Raw genomic sequence first — 27,567 nt, forward strand, 5'->3', positions numbered from 1 at the left:
ATTCCCAAACCCTAGACCTAATAACAGAAACATCACCCCCCTTTACTGTTCTTCTTCTTCGCTTGAAACTCGCCTCAACTCGCCTGAGTGTTGAACGAGTTCACTCATTGGTCCCCCAAGTCACCTTATCCTCAACGGATTTGTCAAAGGAGTACGAATTTTCTCTCCGAATTGCACGATTCTCGTATAGAAGGAAATTGGTGGATGAATGGGAGCCGTGGATAGATGTAAATAGATCCACGCCCTCCATTTGTCCCAAAATTGTTCAAAAATCTGAAGATTTTCGGATATTTTGAGCAGAAGATTCGAGATTTTTTTAGGGTTATATATAGGAGGTAAGCCTTCTTTTTCAAGGTTTTTAAGAAAAATAGAGAGAAAAATATAGAGAGAAAACCGGAAAAAATCTTCAGAGCCTAGTCAAACTTTCTAGGGTTTTAGTGACCGTTATGTTTCAAGTTTTTTTTTTAGTCTATTTCTCTGTTTTCAAAAGAAGAAAAAAAAAGATGGCTTGAGTTTTTGGCCCTCATTTGAGTTCATATTACCAAAAAGAAAAAAAAATCCAGAAGCAAAACTTTCTAGCCTTATTTCGTTTTTCTTGATTTCTTGGTTCTAAAAGAAGGTTTTGGATCGAATTTCGAGTTTAAGTTTGTGGTTGGGTTCCGAACTTTCTTTATTTTAGGTTTTCTGTCCAATTTTTGGTCGAGATTCGGATTTGCTCGGTTGGTCTGTGAAGCTGCTGTTTTTGTTGCTGAATCTCTCCTCCCATTTCAGAGCTTTCTTTTGATATTTTTCAGCTATTTTCCAATAGGTATGCTCTCCTTAAAATACCTTCAGAACTTTTTTTTTGATGTGTAATTCTTGATTTTGTTTTAGCCTATTCACTTGTTATTACTTGAATATGGGATTGTCTTTTAGTTCGTTTCTGTTGTTGCTATCAGAACTTATTGGGTTTGATTTATTTTCAGCATTGAACAGAGTGTTTGTAGCTTGATAAAAATGAGATTTTTGTTGGAACTTAGATCTTTTTGTTTGTTGGTGTTAATCTTTTGGTCTTGTTCTAGATAGAGTGAAAATATTTGATTAGTTTCCCTTACTCAGTTGAATTTGGGTCATACGTGGTAAGTTTCAAACTAAGGTCAACTATTCTATTTTGATTCTTGTTCAAAGCTGGACGACATTTAAAGCTTACTAAGAAATATTTATGTAGTTGAAATCATGGTTAAAAAATCAGTCTCTCTTTGTGGATCCACAAGTTCAAGCTAATGACCATGGGAGCAGTAAAGGAGTTAATTTGTTGAAAAAGGGTGAATTAATAAGGTTTGGTTAAATGGGTTAAAATTCCATGCTTTGAACGTTACTAGGCTTGATTTTCTTGCTTAGCTTTTGTTTACCTTTTGTTATACTCTGTTCTTTTTGTTTCTCTTAAAATATTCTTCCTTGTCGTATTCTTGTGTTAAGCTAAGTGTTAAGGACAAAAATAAAAGAATTGAGTTTCAACTTTAAAAGGAAAAAAACGCTGGACTGGGAATGCCATTTTCTTATGAATAGATGAGATGCTTGAGGATTACTTTGTTTTTTGGAAGACATCAAATGGAGTGAATGTAGGCCAATTGAATGGCACTTGCTGAAATTCCAAGTTTGAAAAGATAGAATTTATTTGTACAATTTTACTTTTAAAGTTGGGGTCTATGCAATTCATTATGGTATTCCGAAAGATTTGTACATAATGTTATGTTAACATAATTCATGATATTACTGATTAAGAGCCAATTTTATAGACATTTGGTTGAACCTTTACTTGTTTGAATATTGGTCAAGCCATGGACAATAATTTACCTTTTGTCTCTTCTGTATGAATTCATGGACTCTTGCTTTAGGCATTAAAATACAAAGTCAAGAATGTGAAAGTCATCCTGTTATTTTGCTTTCCATTCTCCTTGCTGGAAATTCAAAACACCTTTATACTTATGAAAGTGCAATTCGTTAATTTAGAATAAGCTTTACTGCATTATTGGTTCAAGCGAGCTTTATATTAAGCTTAATCTCTGCGCATTTACCCACGGGTCATTTCTATGAATTTCTGAGCTTGTCACATGATCCCAAATTAGCATTAGAATAACAACTCATGAATACCCGTAGTTTGCTTTAGGCTCGATTTAGACTAGTATTGTGATCATGCATACGTTCGCGTAACATAATTGCAAATTTAATTCTTAAAAGACTCGAGGTATGCGTTCGAGCAACTTCAACAAAATTTTCTTAATAAATAAATAAAGCGTTGTTAATTGTGGACACGTTCGCGTGACATGGTTTTTGACGCGCCAAAAGAAAAGAGTATACGTACGCGTAACTCAGTTCTTTAATTACGAATAAATCAAGTTTTTTTAAAAGCGGTAAAAGATAATTGCACATAGGTCTTAAAAATGAGTAGTTAAACAATTAATCCAAATATAAATTGCTAAGCGATTGTGCTAGAACCACGGAATCCGGGAATGCCTAACACCTTCTCTCGGGTTAACAGAATTCCTTACCTAAAATTTCTAGTTCGCAGACTCTTTAAAAATAAAACTTCCTCAATTTGGGATTTAAAATAAACCGGTGACTTGGGACACCAAATAATTTATTCTTAGTGGTGACTCTGATTAATTAATTAATCCCATTTCGAATAATGTCACTTAAATTGGAAAAACTCCCTTATATACCCTCGGGGTGTGTAAAAAGGAGGTGTGGCAGCTCTGGCGACTCTGCTGGGAAAAAGAACCCAGAACTTTCGGTTCAGGGTTCAAGAATTTGAGCTTGTTAATGTGATTTTTATTTTGGCTTTATTGTTGATATTACTATATTTTGTGGACTTAATGTGCTAATTGCCATTTACCGATTTGATATTACTTGAACTGTAATTAAATGTCTTCTTACGCCTCCCTTCAGAGTCTTCTAAAAATGGTGCACACATTCGCGTGACCCGCTTTTTCTGTAGAAATTATACCAAATAGATCGAGGCTGGGCCAGCAACAAGGCCGGGTAGATTTTAGTGCTCCCGGTACGTTGCCCCCTCTTCAGCCCCAGTTGTCCGCTCGGGTAACCCAAGTCTAGACCACAAACCCCAGGTTTTAAACCTAGAATAATGCAACCTCATTCCGGATCCCTAGTAGGAACGATTATTTGCATCACGTGCATTTGACCTTGGGGACTCAACACAGGGGTTGGGTCCGTCTAGGACAGGTATACCCAAAATAAAGACCATCATGATGCATCCTACGTGCTATGTGAATATTTATTTATTTCGGCCTGCATGTTGACCAGTTAATAAAGAGAAAAACCAAGAGTGAGGTAGGATAGAAAATTTACTCGATTTCTAAAAATCCCGGTATTTGAAAATATCCCGAAACTCTGCCGAATTTTTGAAAAAAAGAAAGAAAGGAAAATGTATTTCAAAAAGAGTGAGTCAAATATCATATTTTTATGATAAAACTGCCCGAACTACGCAGGTCTGATTCTCACCGGATGTGGGATACGTAGGCAACCCACATAAGGTTCAGCCTTATTTTACCAATTAATAAAATAAAAAGGTGTTTCAAGGCTTTGGTCAAAACAATATGCCGACCCGACTTCGGTTGTATTTAAGTTGTTTCTCCCCGGAATAGCTTTAGATTACAATCCAATTGTTGAAAGGCTAGTTTCGAGAGGAACAAGAAAAAGGTGTCTTTTCCAATAAAATACCTACCCCCCGGCCTCAAAATTCGTTTGGAATTGTGAAGGGGCCACGTTTGCAAAAACGACCATTTCTTGCTGACATAGAAATAAAAGGGGGCCTTGTCCATTGATTTTTTCTTAGAAAAAACTTGTTTTGCAAAGAAAGTCCACAAGAGTCAAGCCTAACCTTAACCCTCCATAGGTACAAATGAATACTGTCCAGGAATCATCGCAAATTATCATAGAAAGGGCTCAGATGCAGCTACGTAAGTGGTGGGGTGATTTAGATGAGGAGGGCAAAGTTTGGGTAAAAGAGCAGTTGGGTCCCTTGGTAGACATCATGCACATCAAGCCACGAGAGGATTTAATTAAGGCTTTGTTAACCTTTTGGGATCCCGTTCACAATATGTTTCGTTTCTCGAATTTTGAGCTCACACCCACTCTAGAAGAAATAGCTGGGTATATTGATTTCGGCCAAGAGTTAAGAAGCAGCAGCTCATATTCCCCAGGGCTCCCTTAGCGCACAAATTCTTCGATCTTTTGAAAATTAGCAAACAAATGAGCAAGGACCACGCAAGCAAAGGGATTTGTGTGTTCTACTTCTTGTGTTTCGGGTTTGGACACTCGGCCAGGTTTGAAACCCATGAGAAGGGGTTGAGTAACAACAGGACAAGAGCATATGGCAAATTCATCGACGGTTTGCTTTCATCGTGGCATTTCTGGGAATCATGGTATTTTCGAATTCTGAGGGTACAATAAACCTTCGTATGGCCAGAATCGCACAGGTCCTCGTCGATAAAAAAGATCACACACTTGTCCCATTAGTGTTGGCAGAAATTTATCGGGCATTAACATTGTGCAAATTTGGGGGTCAATTTTTCGAAGGCTGCAATATTCTTCTTCAGATGTGGATGATCGAACACTTTCGCCGTCATCCTAAGTTCATGAGTTATGCTTCAGACGGGAACAATTTCATCTAAAAGTATGAGGAAAGGGTGGAAGATTACAAACCACCAGAAGGGTTTGAAGCATGGGTTTCCGATTTGAGAAAATTTAGAGCAGATCAAATTGAATGGACCATAGGATGGCTCCCAGTAACAGAAATCATCTACATGACCTCTTCAAAGGGCTACTTGATGATGATGGGAGCGAGAAGTATACAACCATATGCACCACAAAGAGTTCTGAGACATCTGGGAAGATATCAGGTGATACTTGAAGAGGCAGACCTAAGCACTCAAGTCATTGAACTACACCTAGAAGCAACGATACCTGAGGCTTTAGTTCAAAGAGACTGGAATTGTTGTCGATATCTAAAAAGTAACACCCAGGTGCCAGACCCAGCTAAGGGTGAAGTTGATCCCAATTATGCTGCTTGGTTTGAAAGGAGTTTTTATGTGTACAATGAGCTGGATCCCGAGCCCGAACCTGTGAGGCCCGCCAAAAGGCCCCATGTTCAGGCTTTTGATGACAAAATTCAGGAAAGGTTAGCTTGGGGGAAAAAGGAAAAGGAATATCAGGCCACCATCCATGATCTGCGAGAAGAGTTGAGAAATGTCACCTTCAACAATGATTTACAGGCACAAGAGGCCGAGGGTGAGAGGAGAAGATTGGTTCGAGAAAATGAAGCTCTCAGGGCCCAGGTTCAACAGCTGAAAATAGCAGCCAAGAATCCGGGCCAAAGAAGGAAAGATGAAAGGCTCATTTATAACCTTACTCAAAAAGGTGCATGACTATGAAGATGACATGCAGAAAGCTGAGTCTGAACTAGCAAAAGCACGAACGAGGTTGGCTAAAATGCCGAAGGGCGTGCAACTTTCATTCAATAGATGAAAGAAAGATATGAAAGAGGGGTCATGGGTTGGGAAAAGGCAATTGACAACCTCAAAGGTGAAATGGCTAAACAAGCCAAAAATTTTAAGGCCGAGAGAGAACATTGTTACGCCTTAATAGCACAGTTGGAAGAGGACTTACAGCGCTTGCAAGAGCAAAATCACGCTGCCACCCAGGTCTTAGAGGCTAGATCCCATCAGGTTGGCCGTTTGTTGCAAGAGAAGGGCATCATAAGAGAGAGAGTTCGAAGGATTGCTGACTACATCACCATGAAATGCAGTGCGTGTGAGGACATGACAAGATCCATGTTTTTCGCCACTATAATGATCTTCGTCCGTCATATAATGGAAGAACTCTATCGGCTCCAAGATGACATGGCAAGTAGGCCCGCTACAAGACCGGTTGGTGTTCCTAGGGTAGGGTTAGCGGCACTGATGTTTTCTTGATTGTATTTTTTTCCTTTTTCCGAGTCTGTATTTTCATATTTCGAGTTTGTTTTCAATTCCTAGAAAAGGCATGTCCTGAGTCTTAAAGTCCTAGAAAAGGTATGTTTTGAGTCTTTTTGTAATTCAGTAAAGTTGTATTAATGAAAAATTGAAAAAAAAACCACAAAAATTGTTCTTTTATTTTTTGCATTTACTTCTTGAACTATGTTATGATCTGATTCGCACGGCATCGTGATACATAGGTAATCCTTATCGGATTCGGTCATATTTTTGTAAACAATTTAAATAAAAGAGGGAAAAAATCATAAGAAAAAACAAAAAGAAAGAAAAGAGAGTCAAAGAAAAACCAAAAACAGAAAAAGGAGAGAAAGGAAAGAGAAGAGAGGAAAATAAGGAATAACCGATGAGGCAAGAAGAGAAAATTGGGGAAAATAAGCAAAACTAGGATGAAACATGCAACCGTTGCGAAACATGTAGAAATACGTTTAACTGTATAGGTGCATCACACCCCAACGTGCGATTTCCTATGTGTTATTTGTTTCAAACTAACCAATTGGTTGTCTACTGTCAAGTCCAAGTTCTATAGTAAGGTGGTTGGTTTTGTGGTAGTCTGGCTTCGCATCCATACTTCACGAGGTCGAAAGGTAGCGTTGAAATGTCTTCAGAAATCACTCTGCCAACAGTTCCTATCATGGATGAGAGTCCGATCTCGGGCATCCCGACTTCGGAATCGGTGACTGCCGAGGAAAACATGTTACTACATCTCTGCATGATGGAAATGTGGGGCGCCTGGTCAAACGGAAGAGAGCCACCAAGTTTAATCCCCGGATTTCTCTAGCTTTTTGCTAGGGTAGGTGGAGCCTCCAATATCCCGATCAGTCACTCCAATATCCCACTCGGATATCCAACCATTTCGGCCCACTTTGTTGGAAAACCTTCTAAGGTTCGCCCCCAGGTGTTAGCTTTAGGAGCGGCTTAAAATATTTTCACTGCTCCGCCATGCTCAACTACTACACAGTCTACGCTGCCCAGGCCCAGCTTTGACCCATCATCCTTCACCTTCCAAACACCATCTTTCCTACTGGAACATGTACAGTTTCCCACCTATACTCAACCACCCCGATATGAGTTCATTGCGGGGCAAGAAAAGACCACCAAAACTCCTGAGCAAGAAGAGATTGCGAGGAAGATGAGGAGTATGGAATAGAGTCTCAAAAGCATATAAGGCTTGAGTGGACATAAAAGTGTATCCTATGCTGACTTATGTATGTTCCCTCATGTGCATCTACCATTGGGATTCAAAATCCCAAAATTTGAGAAGTATGATGGGCATAGTGATCCTATTGCTCATCTCAAGAGATATTGCAACCAGCTGCGAGGAGCCGGTGGAAAGGAAGAACTCCTCATGGCCTATTTCGGAGAAAGTCTGGTTGGCATCGCATCTGAGTGGTACATGGACCAAGATATATCCTGCTGGCACATATGCGATGATCTTGCTAGAGATTTCATCAGGACGTTCCAATACAACATTGATAGTGCTCCAGATAGGAACTCATTGACAAACTTGAAGAAGAAATCCTTGGAAAGCTTCCAAGAGTACGCAGTTAAATGGCGTGAGCAGGCCTCCAGGGTAAAGCCTCCCATGGACGAGATTGAAATGCTCACAGTTTTCCTCCAAGCCCAGGAAGCCGACTACTTCCAAAATATGATGTCTGCAATGGGTAAACCATTCGCTGAAGCCATTAAGATTGGCAAAATGGTTGAAAATAGTTTGAAAACGGGTAGAATTCTAAGCTAATCCGCAATCAGATCTACCTCCCAAGCCATTCAGGGTGGGTCTGGAGGAGTAACGAAGGGCAAGAAAAAGGAAGAAACATGCATGGCAGTGTGGGTGCAAGAAAACACCATACTCCAGATCCCTTTTCTCAAAAAGGACTCCACAGCACTATTACCCCCACCAAGACGTGACGTATGCTCCTCAGCCATACACGGTCATGAATGCTCAACCTTATGTCCGGCCACAACAACAAGCCAACCGGAACCAAGCTCCATTTCCTAGAAACCAGCCTCCTTACCAAAACCACTACAACCCCCGGCCTCCACAAAACAATTTCCACCCTCGTGAACCACCCAAGAGGCTAAACTTCACACCCATCGATGAATCCTATTCCAGCTTAATCCTCAAACTTGTTCAGATGGGTTTGTTGTAGCCCGTTCCCCAAACCAGATAGAACCCAACATCACCCCCTTACAGAGCTGGTACCCGATGTGCCTATCACTCAGGGACAGAAGGGCACAACACGGATGATTGCTGGACTCTGAAGAGAGCCGTGGAGAACTTGATAGAACAAAGGAAGATAGTGCTAAGGGATGGAGATATTCCCAATGTGACTAACAACCCACTACCAGCCCACAACAACGGACCGGTAATCGGAATAATTTGTGAGGATAAGGAATTTGACCCAGCATTGAAGGCCATCATTGCCATCGCTGATGTAGAAAAGAAATCAAAGGCTTCCCCGAAGCAAGACAAAGGGGAGAAAAAGAACAAAACCACCCCTCCAGAGTCAGAGAAAAAAATTGAAGTTGAAACTGGGGCAACGCCTCCCAAAGATGTTGTTCTCTATGTCCCTCGAGGCCGCAAAGAAAAGCAAATAACTTTGAGTCATCCTAGGAGATTCGAGCTAAACAAGACAACCCAAATATATGTGCCCAAGGGAGCTTATGTGATGCGAGGGCCAATTAATCCACCAAGGCTGAGTGAGCCCATGGTTGTTGGCCGCGCGCCACAGAAGCCCATGATAGATCCTGCCGTTGTGCCCTGGAATTACAACAAATCGGTGGTGACCTCTAAGGGCAAAGAAATCTCAGGAGAAGTTCAAGAAAATAACCCGTTTGAAAAGTATTTCTATTTGGAAGATGTGAACAACGCCACTAGAAAGCGCTTTCCATCTAAGAAGCCCGTGAGTGCCGAAGAAGTGGATGCCTTCTTTCAAAAGAGGAAAAATGGCGGATTATGAGGTGATCAACCAGCTTCGAAAATCTCCCGCACAAGTCTCCTTGTTATTTCTGTTGATGAACTCCACCGAACATCAAAAGGTAATGATCAAGACCCTTAACGAAGCATATGTGCCTGTTGAGACTTCTGTAGAGCAGTTGGAGAGAATGGCAAAAAGATTTTTCGCAATCAACCAGATCTCCTTCAGCAAAAATGACTTGCCCCCAGAAGGGGCCGCACATAACAAATCCCTGCACCTGACAGTCAAATATGAAGGGTACTACGTAAAAAGGGTTATGTTGGACGGAGGCGCATTTGCCCACTCTCAACTCTGCAGCATATGGAAATCGGTACCGAAATAATCCGACCCAACAATGTATGTGTACGTGCCCTTGATGGTATCAAAAGGGACATAATTGGAGAGATTGATCTAATTCTGACCATCGGCCCAGTAGACTTTGAAGTAACCTTCCAGGTTCTGGACATGGACACATCTTACAACTTTCTTTTGGGGAGGCTGTGGATTCATGCAGCGGGGGCTGTACCCTCTACTTTTACCAGATGGTGAAGTTCGAGCATGAGGATCAAGAGATTGTGGTCCACGGGGAAGATGGGCAATCAATTTATCGGGACCCATCAGTCCCATGTCTAGAAGCAAGAGAGAGGAGTGAGCACATAGTCTATCAGGGCTTTGAAATCGTGGTCGGAGATCAGTGCGAAGAAGGAAAACCTTGCCCCCAACCCTTCCGACTGAGTCTCAATCCAGAATAAAGAAAAGAAGAAAAAGAACAAAAGAAGTAAATTCAAAGTGCTGAAGCGGAGAAAGATGTGAACTGCTCAAGATATGATTGAAGTCATGAGCTTTGCACGTCCCGCCTTGATCCAAAGCTGAAGAAAGAACCAGAACCTACAGTTGACGAGCATCAAGATTCAGATCGGAGTCTGCATCGAGAACCAACCAAGACTCAAGATCAAGCTTCAAAAGATTTATAGATAGGAATCTTGTAACTCGTAGTTGATAGGCTTAGCTAGTTTAGCTTCTTATTTTCCATTTTTGGTTGTAATAGGGAATTCAGCAAGCAGTAGCAGCAGCAACAACAGTGAAATCGCAGCTTTCCGATAGTCCCAGCTATCAAAACTTCCAGAACTACACTGACCTGATTCGTTTATAGCCAAGGATATGTAGGCAACCTTTGAAGCAAGGTTCGGTCAGGCTCTTATCAAAAGTGCTTCTCATGGAGTTCAGATAGGCAAAAATCCCTCGTAGTTACTCATTTTATCTTTGCCGGAAACCCTTTGTGTCTCCGAGCAAAGAGGAGCAGCTATGAGTACGTGATTTTTGCCTCACATGAATTACTCCTACAGAATTCCAAAAATTAGATTTTTCTTTTAATTATTTGTTATTTTAAGAATTATTGTAGAATTCTTCTGATTGTTTGCATATTTACGTGCATGTTTAATTTTATTTAATTCATGAAAGAACACAAAAATACTTTGCATTTGCATTTAGAATTTAATTTTGCATCTTAGGATTTAATTAGTAAATTAGTTGTTCTATAAAATATGAAAAATCCCAAAATAGTTCATGTTGCATTTTAACTCTTTAATTTTGAATTTCATAGATTTTTCTTTTAATTTAGGACTTAATTAATTTTTGTAAGTACAATATTAAGTAATTAGTCTAATTTGGCAGAATAATTTGGTTTAGTAATTAATTTAGGTTATTTTAATTTTGAAAGGAAAGAAGATTTTGAAATTGAAAGAAAAAGAAAAGAATTTGAATGAAAAGTCTGTTTGGGCCATTTTTAATTAAAATTCCCCAGGCCCAAACGATTATGCCTTGAAACCCGTCCAATTTCTGGCCCAAACACGTGTCTTTGCCCAGTCCAACCCTTAGCTTATCCAAACGACGCAGCTTCGAGTTAGTCTAGTCCGGATCCATCTCAGTCGTTCGTTTATTCGCATCCAACGGCTCAAACTACTTGCCCCAATTGCATAAAAATATCCGAACTACCTTCATTAAACCTAGTACACTGAATTGTTTCACTTTGTCTCCTTCAGAGAGACCATTAACCCTAGCGCCACCCTTGAGTTCCCCGCCATTGTAGACGGCGGCGCCACCTCCAATCAACCCCAAACCAACACCACAACACCTCCACAGCCTCCCCTTTCCCAATCTCTAACAGATTTCCTTCGAATCACCCTAGGATTTCTCGAATCTTCAATCGAAGTGGTCCGATCCCAAACCCTAAAACCCAAATCTCCCCAAATCATCGAGTTTCAGTAAAGGATTGGGGTCAAGGTTGATTTTATTCGTGTATTCTTAACAAGAACACATGATTAATGTCAATCTCGGCCGAAATTCGAAGGTGTGAAGATTTTTCAATTTCGCTGTCCCAAACCGTCTCTTAAGGTATTTGTTCTTTTGTTTTCTCTGTTTGCTTTTATTCTTCTTCATTTTTCATTCTTAGTTCTCCTCTCCTCTTCTTCTGCTTCTTTCTTTTATTTCTTATTTTTCTATTCCTTCAAATCATCTGTGTATGCATGTCAGCTTTAGAGTTAGTTTGGTTAGCATTGTTTTTTATATTGAGTTTTCTTTTTGAGTAGTTTAGTTTTCTGTTTCCATTCTTTCTTTGGGGCTCAGGGCTTCGTGAGTCTTTGTGACTCCGCAAGCTTTTGGTTGTGTGAATTTGTTGAGTTTGATTGAACTTGGACCCTAAAAATCCGAAGCCCAAAAGGGGATTCAATCCGGGTGGCAAGACCATTGGTTTGGAGCTAAGCCTTGGGTCAATTTGACCCGTTTGGTTCCTGAAGTAAATACAAGGGGTTTAAGGGTTAGTTTAGGAAATTTAGGCTAGGGAATCTTGTATAACTGATTGGGGAAACTTCTAGGAAGGTGGGTTTGGGGCTGTTTTGAAAATCTGATTTTTAAATTAGGGATTGAATAGCAAAAATAAAAATTTAAAAAGAGGTAAAGAGCAATAAACTGACCCATTTCTACTGCCCTAAGGCTTGTCTATAAGGGCATTGTTTCTTCACTAACAAAGGGGGATTTGGAGAAATGAATAAACACTGAAAAGTTTTCAAACGGCTGAGCAAAAAGAAGAACTCCAAAACTCTTGCATTTTCGGTAGAAAATTGATCTAGTTTCTGCAATTAGTCTTTCAATTCTGAAACCTTCAAAGGATTTCTAGCTTATTTTGGATTCAAAGATGGTTTAAAGGCTGTTGTGCACTATTCCATTGTTGTTGAAATACTGCTGCTGTCAACTGAACTTCTCATTTTTGCTGATCTTTAAGCACATTTTCTTCTTCTGTTTTGATTGTTGTATCCAGGTATTCACTACACTCTTTTGATGTATGAAATGGAAGAACATGAAGCTTGTTTGAGTGACCTGAAAATCTGTGACACATCAGTTTGGTTAAATGCTATTTCTGAACTCCTGAAACTAGCAGATTTCTGCATTTTAGTTTAGTTCCCATTTTGTGTACATTTGATCATTTTTGTTGCTAAGTTTTTGAAAGTTTTAGATAGATACTCTAGTTTGGCTGACTGGTTTGTAAAAGGACTGGAATACTGCTTAAGTGTGGGGACTGTTGGTTCTCCTTTATATTTAAGTGTCAATGAGGTCAATGTAGGATTTAGAAATCTCGTTTGATTTGCTACATGGGATTTGATTGAGAATCTCTTGTTGAATCCATGTTACTAGGCCTATGCATATGTTTTGAAATCCCATCAAGTGTTCTGATGAAAACTGAAGTAAAAGTTGGCTATGTTTTGATAGTGATACCAATAGGGTGATTGGTTATAATACTCTATGGTAGTTTCACTAAGTGTTTTAGTTTCAATGATGATTCGTAGTAGTTCTGACTTTAAGATGCATAAGATTGGTTGTTCACTGAACAATGAAATGTTCTATGTTGCAATACAGGAAAATCTCTCATTTGGTTTAGATGAAATCAGCCAGTATTTGCTTTATTTTCAAGGTCTAGAGTCAGGCAGTTCCGAGTCCATTGTTATTAAATGAAGTCTTTCTGAAACTATAAATTGTTTTTCTTCTCACTGGAAATTCGAATTGGCGATTTTAAATGATGAAACGACCTGCATATGAGCCGTTACCAATCAGGAATTGTAACTTCATTTTAGCATGTATGTTAGCATCAAGAATATACTTTGCATTGGTTCAAGGTCGTTAGTGTTTGTTCAAACTCTAAATCTTCATAACAATGTAGTTTACTTTCAAGTGTTAATGCTTAAATTGCTGAACTGTGCTATTAACATTGGCCCAATTTTGCCAAATTTCCCTTTGGAAGGCAAATTCTCGATATGGGCTTCGTGATTGATCCTAGTTGTGTCTTCATGCTCGTTCTTGTAATGGGCAGTTGGCCATTGGGCTCATAGCCTGCCTAGGCTCCTTCAGCAACTCAACTTTGGTTTCATTTACTGTTAGCTTACTGGTTATTAAAATTGAGCTTAAGCTTTTTCTTTAAATAAATTAGAAATCCCCTTAGCCTTTTGATTAATTTAATATGACCTTTTATTAGCTTATCAATTTACCTTGAGGCATGCCATTTTAGTCGAACATATAATTTATGGCCCTCAAAACTAAACTTAGAAACCCTTTTAATAGAATAATTTGAGGAGTGCCATGCCAAATAAAATCTCAAAACTCATGGCCCTCACTTAATTAATTTTTAACTCTTTAGAAATCGAGGTGTGCCATTAGTGAATTTTCCATGCCCTCGCAAATTTGAAAGTGCGTAGTTGCTTTAGGCGCGCAATTCAAATTAATTTCCTTAAACTCGGGTGTGCATTTCATGTGACCCAACTCCAAATCTCAACAACGTTAAATAAAATGTGTCATGGACCGCGGGTGCATTTCATGTGGTGTGGTTCAATGCATGTTTTAAATAACGTTGAATATTCCTAAAAATAATTAAAAGCGGTTTAATAAGTTAAAATTGTACCATAGGTTTAAAAAATGTATTAAATCAAATAATATGCCAATTGTAATAGTTTAAGTGACCGTACTAGAACCACGGAATACGGGGATGCCTAACACCTTTCCCCGGGTTAACAGAATTCCTTATTCAGAATTTCTGGTTCGCAGACTTCAAAAGGAAAGTCGAATTTTCCTCGATTTGGGATTTTAAAATAAACCGGTGACTAGGGACACCAAAAACAAACCATCCCAAGTGGCGACTTTGAACAAAAATAAATAAATAATCCCATTTCGAATAATGTCAGTTAAAGTGAAAAAATTCCCTTTGTACTACCTTCGGGTGTGTATAAAGGAGGTGTGGCAGCTCTGGCAACTCTGCTGGGGATCGAAACCCAGAACTTCGGTTCAGGGTTCAAGAATTCGAGCTTAAAATAGCTGTTATAGTTGGCTTTATTTATTATCTGATTTTTGTACATGTTTGAGCCTAATGTGCTAAATGCCGCTTGTTACCGCTTTGATACTTTGTGAACTATATATAAACTGCTACGAAACCCTTCTTCTCTCTGAGTCTTCTAAATCATCTGGGGAGTGTGCACTTCGTGTAACTTCTCTTCTGTTTAGAGTCTTATCCAATTTTAGAACGAGGTTCGGACAAGTTGTATAGCCAGTGAAGCTTCTGTATTCCCGGTACGCTGCCCCCCCTCGGCTCGAGTTGTCTACTCGAGTAGAGCTTCTAATTTTACCCCAAAGGAAGGCAATCCTAACTTTGCCATCTCAGGGAATAAATTGTTTGAATCTAGAAAAGCTAAGGGAGAATGCTATAGGTGTGGGGAAAAGTACTTCCCAGGTCACAAATGTAAGGATAGACAGTTGAATGCATCATATGGGACAACTAAACAGGATGAAGTAGAAGAAGAACCTAGAGTGGAAGAAATAGAGAGAACATTAGAGGTTCCTCAATAAGTAATCGATGAAGCAATTAGTTTAAATGCTTTATCTGACACTATTACTTCTAACACTATCAAATTGAAGGGGATGTATGGGAAGCAAGGACTGATTATACTAGCTGACAGTGGTAGTACTCATAGTTTTGTTGCCAGTAACACTGCTAAACAACTAGGTTGTGCAATCCAAGAGGATGCTCCTATGAGAGTAACAGCTGTAATGGGAGTCATTTGATGAGTTATTATTCATGTCCTCAGTTTAAATGGAAGATACATGGCATTGAGTTTGAACATAAACTCCGGTTGTTGGATGTTGGTGGTTGTGATATGGTGTTATGTGGAGATTGGATCAGAAGACACAACCTAGTACTCTTTGATTTTATTGAGTACAGGCTGCAGGTTAGTGTGAAGGGAAAAAGGGTGGATTTGAAAGGGTTCTCTGAAGAAGGGAAACTGCAAGTTATGATAGCCTCTGGGGTTAAACAACTTTTGAAGAAAGGGCAGGTGATATGGGCACATTTATTTACAATAACAGTTACAGAAATGAAGGAGGCTACAACCATACCTACAGAGATCAAATCTGTATTGGAGGAGTTCCCAAGAGTATTTGCAGAACCCAAGACATTGCCACCAAGAAGGGAGCATGACCATTTCATTCCATTGAAACCTGATGCAAATCCAGTTAGCATCAGACCATACAGGTATAACTATTTCCAGAAAAATGAAATAGAAAAACAAGTTAATGAAATGCTTACTAATGGAATCATACAACCAAGTCATTCACCATTCTCATCCCCAGTTCTCCTTGTTAAAAAGAAGGATGGGAGTTGGAGATTTTGTATTGACTATAGGGAACTTAACAAAATGACTGTTAAGGATAAGTTTCCTATTCCCTTAGTAGATGATCTAATGGATGAGCTTAAAGGATCTTGCATCTACTCTAAGATTGACCTTAGGGCTGGTTACCATCAAATAAGAATGGATAAGGGTGATATTTTTAAAACTGCATTTAGAACCCATTTAGGGCATTATGAGTTCAAGGTCATGCCCTTGGGCTTGACTAATGCACCTTCTACCTTCCAAAGTCTTATGAACCATGTTTTCAAGCCTTATTTGAGGAAATTTGTGCTAGTATTTTTTGATGATATTTTAGTTTATAGTTCTTCTGTGGCAACTCATGCATTACATCTCAGAAAAGTAATGGAAGTATTGCAGAAAGAACAGTTGTATGCCAAGCTGTCCAAATATTCTTTTAGACAAGACAAGGTGGAATACTTAGGGCATATAATATCTGGGAAAAGGGTATCAACTGACTCTTTTAAGATTGAAGCCATGGTGTCCTGGCCTATTCCAAAGAATGTAAAAGCTCTTAGGGGTTTCCTAGGGCTTACTGGTTACTACGGGAGATTTGTCAAATCCTATGGTATCATTAGTAGACCACTGACTAATCTACTGAAGAAGAACTCATTCCAATGGAATGTAGAAGCAGAAGTGGCTTTTTAGCAATTGAAAGAAGCCATGTCATCAGTACTAGTACTGGCCTTAGCTGACTTCACCAAGTCATTCATTGTGGAGACAGATGCCTGCTCTACTGGCATGGTAGTTGTGTTGATGCAAGAGGGCAGACCTATAGCCTATTTCAGTAAGGCTTTAGCTCCCAAAACAAGGGGTCTCTCTACATATGAGAAAGAGTATATAGCAGTGTTAGCTATAGTGGACAAATGGAGACATTATATCCAAGGGGACATTTTATTGTCAAGACAGATCATCGGGGTTTGAAATATCTCTTGGAACAAAAAGTAACTACAGCATTGCAACAGAAAGGTCTAACCAAGCTGATGGGGTTAGATTATGAAGTGCAATATAAGAAGGGAACAGAGAACAGAGTAGCTGATGCTCTTTCAAGGAGATAAGATAAAGAAAGCACCCTACTGGCTATGTCTACAACTCAAGCTACTTGGTTACAAGAAGTGAGTCTAAGCTATGAATTTGACCCTGTGTCCTTACAACTGTTGAGGGAATTGGCCATTGCCCCTGACAACAATGTAGACTATTCACTATATCAGGGAATTATCAGGTATAAACAAAAGATCTATATTGGGAAGAGTACTGAGTTAAGACATAAGATACTAGAAGCACTACATCAATCACCATTAGGTGGTCATTCAGGGCAACAAGGGACCTACAGAAGAGTGCAATCTGTATTCTATTGGCCTAACATGAAGACAGAAGTATGCAGATGGGTTAGTGAGTGTGATGTGTGCCAAAGGGTGAAGTCAGAACAAGTTCACCCTCCAGGATTATTACAGCCCTTACCCATACCCAATCAAGCCTGGGAAGACATTTCCCTAGATTTTGTAGAAGGTTTACCTCAGTTAGGCCAGAAAAATGCAGTCTTGGTGGTGGTTGACAGATTGACCAAGTATGGGCATTTCCTACCTCTTCAGCATTCATTCACAGCTCAAGACTACATGGGCTTCCTAAGACTATTGTATCTGATAGAGATGCTATTTTCACTAGCCACTTCTAACAGCATCTCTTCAAGACCTTGGGTACTAAATTCAATATGAGTTCAGCTTACCATCCTCAATCAGATGCTCAGACAGAGAGGCTCAACAGATGCATGGAGACCTATTTGAGGGCTATGGTTTTCAACAATCATAGGGAATAGGTTAAATGACTCCATTTGGCAGAATGGTGGTACAATACCAACTACCATAGCTCCCTTAAAACTACTCCTTTTCAGGCCCTATATAGTTATCCCCCGACTCAGTTACCATTAGGCTCCTTGCCTAACACTGGTCGACATCCAGCTGGAGTATGCATAGCACAGAGACAACATTTATTACAGACACTCAAAGACAATTTGACTCAAGCTCAGTTAAGAATGAAGTTTTATGCAGATCGACTCAGAACTGAGAGAGCCTTTGAGGTTGGAGATTTGGTTTATCTCAAATTACAACCTTATCGACAGGCTTCTAAGCTGTACGCAGGAATATGAAGTTGTGTGCTCGCTATTATGGGCCTTATAAAGTCTTACAAAGAGTGGGTTCCGTGGCTTACCGTTTGGAGTTGCCAGCAGATTCACAGCTACATCCAGTCTTTCACATCTCTCAACTGAAGAAAAGGGTTGGACCAGCTATCGATCCTCAGCCAGAACCTCCGATTTGTGACAATACAGGTCATGTCTTGATTCAGCCTATGGCTATTTTGCAACGAAGAATGACTAAAGTGGATAATGGGGTTCGTGTGAAAGTCTTGATTCACTAGACTAATTTGAGTGAAGAAGAAGCCACATGGGAAGATTGGGGTTACATTAAAAGTAGATTTCCAGAGTTCGTGGCTCAGCAAAGACCTTGAGGACAAGGTCATTCTTTGAAGGGGAAGGGATTGTAACGGCTGAAGGTGGAATTAGGAAAGTATGAGATAGGGTATTGCTATATTGGTGTAGAAGCTTCTATGGGCTAAGTCTATGGGCCAGTATAAACAAATATACATTGGGCCAAATTAATAACAAGTTGGTGGCTCACTTGTACCAGCCCAACTAACATTAACAAACAATAAATACACAGTTGCAATTTCCTGTAATTCAGTTACTTCCTAACAAATTCCTTCTCTCTTCTCTCTCATTTCTCTCTCTTCTGTATGAACCTAACCTCCTTTTCTCTTCTTAATTCTAAGGTCATTTTCATGGAGTATCCAGCTAGGTCTACTGTAATTAGCTAGAACTATTGTAATTTCCATTGATGAACAGTTGCTTCCTTGATCAATAAAGCTTTCTTCCTTCTATTTTGTCTCAATTACAACAATCAATACTAGTTCATTACAACGACAATGTCTTTGGTGCTTAAAGCGAAAATCGAGAAGCAAAGATCGTTTCTTTGAAGTAAAGCCCACAATTATAGAAAATTTTAAAAATTCTAAACATGAATGAAGTTAGTACTGTAAGAATCAATGTAATTAAAATAACTAATCTCATATTCAATATACATTATGGTAATCTGACTTCAAAAAGTTTAGATTCAAAGAACCGGCTGCTTTTTCTTAGGATTATTTGCGAGTCATTGTTTGAGCAAAAAATAGGTTTGTGACTTTACGAATAAAATAGGTAAACTTTAATGAGTATTAAGTAGATTGAACTTTCTTTACTCATCCATAAGCTGCCCTGTACTATACATATGATTCAATTTTTTTGCCCAAATGATAGCACATATCGATAGATATTTATGGCATTCACATCTTTATATGCTCATCGGTGTTGTAATTTTGGGTTGGACATTCAATTTCTTTTATAAGATTCGACTGGATTAGATTTCTTCAATTTATCAACATTAGTGTAAAATTAAAATTGTGGTTTAACTTTCTGGCACTTTATTCTTGTTTTCAGATTTTGGACCAGAAAGGAAACTCTCAGTTGGCTAAGAATCATCATTTTGTTTTAGCAGAATTTCATTCCAGTTAAGATTTCTTCTACATTACTGATAAAGGTATGTTCAAGAAATGTTCCTTTGTTCTTGTTGTGGAACTTTCTTTCTCATTCATAGTTGTCTATCTTTATCTTTTGAAGTATCTTATCCACCTCTGTGGATTGGTTAAGAGAAATTGAGAGAGAAAATGAGAAACAAATAAAGAAAACCTAGAATATGGAAGAGAAAAGTATGGCAATGTTGTACTTATTTATCATTTTTTATTTTTCTTCTTCAAATAAAAATTAGAAAAAAGAAAGAGAAAAGAAGAATATGCAGAGAAGGAATCAAGCTTCTCTTTTTTCACTGCCAAAGCTTAGTCTAGTGGTATTGGCGGGAGTCTCCCAAAAAATAGGTGTGATTCAATCCCGCTACCCATTCCCTTCCCCTTTCCCAACCCTCCTGTGCAATGAAAATGATATACTTTTATTAAAAATAAACCTGACCCTAGCATAACTCCAACCCATTGTTTGCGTTAATGGACATTCAATAATACTATTTCAAGAGCAATGGAAGAACTCGAGAAGTGAAATGATCAAGAGGAGATAAGCCCGAGCAACTTTAACAATAGAAAATGGGTTTTCATACATAGTACAAACCTACGAGCTTTACATTTGAAAGAAACGATGAAGAAATTCAAAGTAAAAGCTAGTTTATGGCGACCACGACTTTATTTACCAATCGTTGTGAATCCTCGTAAAAGAGATGAACTCTCTTGTTTTCACAGCCTAAATATCCTCTAGTGATGCAAGAAATGTTTTGTATTGCTAACCTTAACCGTTCTTTTTTTTTTTTTTTTGTTAAATCATCCTTTCTACTTCTTAGAGCATGGATCTAAAAGATGAAAATTGCAATCTATCTATGTTTAGTGTTCACCCTTTGCTTCTTTGGGAAGTTGTTGGCTATCTATGATCCATGTCAGCTCTTTGCATTTCCGACCCCAATTTGCCAAGCTGTCAGCAACCCTATTGCCCTCTTTGAAACAATGTTGTATTCTCCAGATGTCAAGCTGATTCAACTGGTTTATGATCTTTATCACTGTATCCCATAGGTTCCATGGAGGATCACTATTATTTAGAATCCAGTCAACCAAATGTTTTGAGTCACACTCCATCTCTAATTTTTTAATCCCTTTGTCCATACACGGTACACCAATCAGTGGGATTATACTGGGTACTTTGTTGTCGTTGTTGTTTGTCCATGCACTAATAAATTCCAACCTTGAGGGTCAAAGCCTCAGCCATATTGTAGGCCTTACTGCTCAAGGGAATAACATAAGCAGCTATGATTATTCCTTTCTCATCCCTTATTATTCCACAACCTCCACAAGACCCTGGATTGCCTTTAGAACAACCATCTAAATTAAATTTCACAAAGCCAGTTTTGGGAGGGATCCATTTAACAGCAATAGTGGAAAAATGATGCTTTGCCAGCTCCAAAATTTTATAAAAATGTTCCTGGTGCATGAAAGGAGGTATTTTGGGAAATTGTTTGAGTGCTCAAGATTAGCTGCTGATCGATCTGAGGAATAATTTTGTTAGGAGACATCTTGAAATTCTGAAATCTACTTTTACATCTTGCCTTCCAAGTTTGCCATATGATAATTCCTGTGAGGATCTGCAATGCCAAACTCTGAATTGGATCACTGCCCTTAGTCATCCACCAGGTGATGGTGGTGATAATGTGATGTCTCAAGCTTACATTACCTTGTTTAATCCCAAAGATTGTTTAACGTGAAGCCAGAAAGTCTCACTAATCATACTCTTCAGAGACAGCTGTTCCTCATCTTCTTGTTCATGTTTGGTACAGCATGAACAGATAGATGGTAGATGTACCCCAAAACTCCACATGTTCTTGTCAACTTCCACCTTTAAGAAGTATCTAGAGGAAAAAAGAGATCTTGAAAGTATTCTTCTCATGCCACAGCATTTTGTTCCCTAGGGAAGTGTTATGGTATTCTCTTATGTTGTTTACAACTAAATTTCATCTGTATTGGTTGTCCAAGTTAGATGGTCCAACAGATTAGGAGAGCTAATTGTAATTCCCTAGATATGTGATACCACTTCATTTGGAAGGACTTGCCTTAGCTTGGGGATATTCCATCTTCTATCTTCTATATAGGCTGCAACTAGTCCTCTAATTGAGGTAGAAGCCCCTTCAAATTGAGCAAGCTTCCTAAGACCAGTCCAATTATCCCACCAGAAGTTAGAATTTCCACCAGTTATGTTTATGCGTTTGATAAGGGAAAAGACAGACAAAAGTTTCACATCCCAAAAACGAGTTCATCTAATCTTTCATATTTTGATCTTTTACTCAAATACAAGCAGTCAGTCCACTCTGACGTTTATTATACTTCTGGGGACGCATGACCTGATTATGGTAAATATTGTAGGGGTCAAATTCACAGTAATAATATATCATTTTCAGGAATTTTCCTCCTCTTTTTGTCTGTCATCACTGATTTTCTCTGTATTTGTTCACATATAGTCAAAGTTAGCAGAATTGCTGCTTGTGAAATGTGAGAAAACTTCTATTACTTTGTTCATGTTGTCTTTATTTATATGCAGGAAATAAATAAACAAAAAGAGAAAGAGGAAAGCAAGCATAGTGACCGGAAAGAATCAGTTATCTGTACGAAGCTTGAAGAGCAAATGGCGTTACAAGCTATAACAACTGTTCTAGAGCCAATTATGGACTACATAGTCAAACCAATTGGACAACAACTTGGTTATCTGATTTCTTATAGGAGCAACATTCAGAATCCGAAAGTTGAAATGGAGAAGCTGAATAATCTTAGAGAAGATGTGGAACAGTCAAAGGAGGAGGTTGAGAGTAATTTGGAAATTATTGGAGATGGTGTTAAGGACTGGCTAAAAAACACAACTGAAATCCAAAAAGTGACCACCACTATTTTTCCAAGTGAAGCTGATATTGGAAAAGGATGCCTAAGGCAAGGTTTGATTTCGCGTTATGTGTTGAGTAGGAAAGCTAAGAAGATGACTAATACTGTCATTCAACAACAAATTGATGGGAGAAATTATGAGAAATTTAGCCATCTTGCTCCTCCAGTTGAGTCGTGGATTGGGAGTAAGATAGACTCTGATGATGGTATGTCAAGACAATTAGTCTTGGCTATTATCATCGAATCTCTAAATGATGAGGAGATCAATATGATTGCGATATGTGGTCCGGGTAGTGTTGGCAAGTCGAGAATGGTAGAAAAAGTTATTGCAAAGGTCGAAGGAAAAAAATTGTTTAATAAGATTGTGTCCGCGACAGTTACCCAGCAATTCAACATGGAAAAGCTTCAATCCTTAATTGCAGAAGCGTTGGGCCTAAAGCTCGATGAAAGGAGTGAGATGATGAGGGTTAACAAACTGAAAGCAAGATTAAAGATGGAGAATAAATTTCTCCTAGTTTTAGACGATGTTTGGCAAAAGCTGGATCTGGAAAAAATAGGAATTCCCTTGGGAAAGGAGCACGAAGGTTGTAAGGTCATAGTAACATCGAGAAGCCACGAAGTATGCTCTTCTTTGCTTTTGAAGGGGATAAAGATTTTCACAATAAAGTCATTGTATCATGGGATCTCTTTAGAAGAAATGTTGGTGATAGAATCAATGATCCTGTCTTGAATAAAATTGCACAAGAAATTGCAAAGGAATGTGGGGGATTACCCCTTGCAATATTAACTGTTGCAAGTACATTGAAGGACAAAAGTCAGGAAATTTGGATAGGTGGACTTGCACAACTAAGATCAGTCCTGCCAAACAACATCACAGGATTGGGAGATGTATTTAATTCTTTGAAGCTTTCTTACGATCATATAGAGAGTGATGAAGCGAGGAAGTTGTATTTACATTGTTCTTTATTCCCAGAAGACTACTCTATACCTCTGGAAATTCTTGCCATACGTGGAATGAGTTTGGGCATGTTCATAGACGTTAATAGTCTTCAAGAAGCTAAGATAAGGGTGAACTTCTTAGTTGATAAGCTCACAAACTATTTCCTGCTACAAAAGGGCAAGGACGATAGCTCGGTCATAATGCATGATGCTTTTCGAGATTTAGCCATATATATTACATCTAGAGAACAACATCTTTTTGGGATAAACCATGATTTTAAGCTAAAAGAGTGGCCGAGGGATATTCACCATGAAGAGGTGACCTGCATTTCAGTACGCTTAACTACAACAGTAAAGCATCCAAAAACATTAAATTGCCCGAGATTGGAGCTCTTAGTATTAGAAACACGGAAAACGTCTGTCTCTCTGCATGATGATATTTTTCAAGGGTCGAGAGCGCTTAAAACAATTGAAATATCTCGCATGAAATTTTCGCTGTTGCCTTCATCAATTGGATTGCTGAAGAATTTGCGCATGCTAAGATTGATTGATTGCGAGATGGAGAATATATCAATGATAGGTGAGCTAGTTAACCTTGAGATTCTGAGCTTGAGATATTCAAGATTTAATGTTTTTCCAGCTGAACTCAGAAGGCTAGAGAAGCTCAAGTTGTTGGATTTAAAATGTTGTAAATCCATTACAAGTATTGCACCAGGCACTCTATCAAATTTTGTTGAGTTAGAAGAACTTGACATGATGGGTTGTCATAGAGTTGGATGGGAAGTGGGAAACAAAGTGAATGAGATGAGAAATGTTTCACTTGTTGAATTGAAGGCAATGCAGAATTTGACCTCGCTAAGAGTTGATATCATCTCTGACAAGGCTATCCCAAAAGATACAAGTCTTCCGGGCAACCTGAAAGAATATTTCATACGCATAACACCGGATAATCGTCTTATGTCCTCTATTCCTCCTAATCAGTACTCTAAGACGATACAATGTGTATTAAATGCAAAACATGTAGTGGATTGGATTCAAAAAATTGTAGTGGGTGTTGAACACTTGGTGTTGGAAGAAAGTCTGGCAAAGCATATAATTGATTTGTTGGCTAGAGAAAGTTTCCAGCATGTGAAGAGGTTAGAAATCAACAGCTGTCATGAAGTTATATATATTGCAAATACATCGGATTTGATCAATCTCGGGAAAACTCCAGGCCGATATGCTTGTTTTGCTAAACCTTGAATACATTAAAATTCGTAGTTGTACGAATATTGTTTATTTCCTCTCGATGCCATCAGTGTCGGAGGCTTTGCCACTTCTTACAAGTCTAAAAATGTGGGGCTGTAAGAAGTTGGAACAAGTGTTCCTCCTAGAGGAAGAAAATCTGGGTGGTGGACGTGGAATCCAGATTGATAAGGTCAGGTTCCCCAGATTGGAGAAAATACAGCTTTACAATTTAGAAGCACTAAACGGTTTCTGCAATGGGATTCACAACATCCAGCTCCCTAGTTTACATACCTTGACTATCAGCAAATTACCTAACATCAGAGGATTCTTCCCCAATGATGATAGCCTTTCAACAGAACCCAACCATAGTGCGAACACGCAATCCCTTTTCAGAAAAGAGGTGCACAACTTACCCCCAGTTTCTGATCAACTGTATTACTTTTACATTAATTTCCTTTTATTCCCAAAACATCGGCTCTTTTTCTTCTATAACTTGTATTTTTTGGTAGAAGTAAGTGCTGCTTGTTGCCTCTTAGTTAGTGGATAAAATATTGCAAGGATTAAAGCAGATACTTAACTATTTCCAATAATTTGAGCGTCTAGTATAGACACAAAGGAAAAAAATGAATGTCTTACAAATCTAGAGATCATATTTTAGTAGTAGTACAAGTACTGAAATGAAGTTATTTATTGATATATACCTTATCAATGTCATAATAGCACGAATCTGTCTCCATCTACAACTCGGAATTCTTTGGGGGGTAAGAAACTTGAGCTTTCATGAAATATCTGGTTCACATTCTCTCTCTATCTTTTAACTTCATAACATCAGCACTCATGTTCATGTCTTTTTTCTTCTTATTTATCCAGCATGATTGCTTATAACTACTTGATGATTATTTGGTAGGACACGTTGAGAAGTTTAAGGCATCTGGAACCCTGCTATTTGGATGATGCAATGCTGTTTCACAACCAATTACTTTCCCGCTGCTGCTTCAGAAAACTTGACTCTTTAAGTATGTCGAAATGCAAGAATGTGGCTCCTTGTTTGTTTATGGATGTCGTGAATGATGACGCTCCAAGTGCAAAGGATGAAGAAGAACAAGGAGAAAAGGTTTCTGAGACCTCCCTATTTCCTCATTTAACAAAACTAATTCTCTCAGACCTGCCAGATTTAAGGTCTCTTGTTTCACAGAATATGCAAAAGGTTCCGTTTGGTTATAACTTGAAAGCAGTATATGTAGGCTTCTGCAAGAGACTACTTCATTTCTCTTCACTAGCTGTAGCCAGGACTTTTGCACAGCAAGTTGAAAATATGTCATTTGTTGTTTGTAATGAGATGAAACACGTATTTGTTTTAGAGGAGAATGAGGTGGAAGGTGCTGATCAAAGTCAGATCTGTGACATCCAGTTTCCGATGTTGCGGAAGTTGAAACTTAGCTATTTACCGGCAATGGCGAGTTTTTGCAAGGGGGCTAACAACATTGACTTCCCAAATTTGAATGAAATATACATTAGTGCCTCGAACAACTTAAAAGGTTTTGTGATTCCCACAGATGGAGATCAATCCAGTGACATGCCTTACCTATTTGGAAGTAAGGTGCGCAAACAATGCCTTTTTGTTTATTTATACTATTCCCCGGTATTAATTGTTTCCTATACAAATTGGCAATTGAAAGTAATGACATATGTGTAAAATAAATAGGCATTTTACTTTGAAAGAGCACTGTATAGCTAATAAATAACCTTTACTTATATATTTTGTTGAAATTGCTCTGAAACTGCAGCATTTGACAAATCATTGCTTAGCCTTGAATTTCATTTTCAATTAATTGTATATATACCTTATCATTTGATATGTGAGAAGTGCAGAACTTATTAAAAGTTTATTCCATTTGGTACTTGATAGACAATTCCCCCTCTTCGTTGAAATATTGCATATTCGCAAACTCTCTGTACTATTATATCTTGTTGAGTGATTTAATTTGTCAATGTTTACTGGAATCCTAACCCGATCACAATATGGCTGTTCACATTGATTTAATAGGTTTCATTTGGAGGGTTGGAGAGTATGGTACTCCAGAATTTAGAGAGCGAGTTATGGTACCACCAACTTTCAAACACACAATACTTAAGCGAACTACAAAATTTATTTATTCAGGGCTGCCACGAGATCAAATACGTGTTTTCTTCTTTTTCAACCGGGGCCTTGATGAATCTGAAGAAGCTACAGATACGTTGTTGCTTCAGAATTGAATCTGTAATTGTAGGAGATGGAATGCATCTATTTCCCAAATTGGAAGTTTTAGAACTACAAGAGTTACCAAAGTTGGGAAGCTTTAGCTAAAGAAAACATGATCTACAATTGCTCTCACTGAAAAGTGTGGAGATCAGCTATTGCAGTGAAATGCAGACCTTTGCTCAAGGATACATAAGCACACCAAGATTAGATGAACTTCAAATAGATTATAAATCCTTTCCCGTGAATGACATAAATAACTCCATATGCCAAGGATTTGAGGAACTGGTTCGTTTTTCAATTCCTTACATTGGTATATTACCATCAAATATATTTGTCCTTTCGGTCCATGCATGCCTCTATTTATGTGGCAAAATTTCCCTTTCAAACAGAAAAAATTGCAGCTTATATATATATATATATATATTGCTTTATAATTGTCACCATTTAAAGATTCTAACAATGCAGTGAACTTCACTATTAGTAATGTATTGTATTGCTTCAATTTCATAAGCATCCTTGTTCTCCATGACAATACCCCTTCGATCAACCTAGCTACCTCTCTTTGTTTCATAATTCTTATATTTATTTGAGTTTTATTATTGCTGATTACATAAAATAAATTAATCAAGTTATCATGTCAGTTTCTATTTCATTTATATTTGTCTTATCTTGGGTCTTCCTTCGCCGAACTTCTCTTCAGCGTGCAAAGAAAATGAAAGAAGTAGCAGAATAAATAGCAAAGGAAGAAGAGGAGTTGCAAGAATTTATAAGAATTCACAGCTAACTCTCTTTGTTTCACAATGCTTATTATATTTACTTGAATACTAGTATTAGTACCCGCGCGATGCGCGAATAATTAAAAAGAACGATCTACACCATAAAGTTTAATATGTTAGTGTTAATACCATCTTTACAACCAAACATTAAAAATATTT

General features: G+C 38.4%; 1 protein-coding gene and 1 pseudogene across 1 annotated transcript; both read left to right on the forward strand.

Annotated features, from left to right (window-relative positions):
• LOC107803296 (disease resistance protein At4g27190-like) lies at positions 1–27,072 on the forward strand (annotated as a pseudogene).
• LOC142161715 (uncharacterized) lies at positions 24,497–26,128 on the forward strand. The gene is made up of 3 exons (XM_075252916.1): positions 24,497–24,790; positions 25,298–25,990; positions 26,096–26,128. Exons 1-3 carry the CDS (start codon positions 24,497–24,499, stop codon positions 26,126–26,128), a joined length of 1,020 nt encoding a protein of 339 aa, XP_075109017.1.
• Positions 27,073–27,567: the final 495 nt, after the last annotated feature.

This window comes from Nicotiana tabacum, chromosome 5, assembly GCF_000715075.1.
Source record: "Nicotiana tabacum cultivar K326 chromosome 5, ASM71507v2, whole genome shotgun sequence".
NCBI classification, from domain to species: Eukaryota; Viridiplantae; Streptophyta; class Magnoliopsida; order Solanales; family Solanaceae; genus Nicotiana; species Nicotiana tabacum.

Coding starts and splice junctions, on each gene's coding strand:
- LOC142161715 (XM_075252916.1), top strand. CDS start 24,497: ATGTGGGGCTGTAAGAAGTTGGAACAAGTGTTCCTCCTAGAGGAAGAA. Junction 24,791..25,297: donor AATCCCTTTTCAGAAAAGAG/GTGCACAACTTA, acceptor ATTATTTGGTAG/GACACGTTGAGAAGTTTAAG. Junction 25,991..26,095: donor CTTACCTATTTGGAAGTAAG/GTGCGCAAACAA, acceptor TAAAATAAATAG/GCATTTTACTTTGAAAGAGC.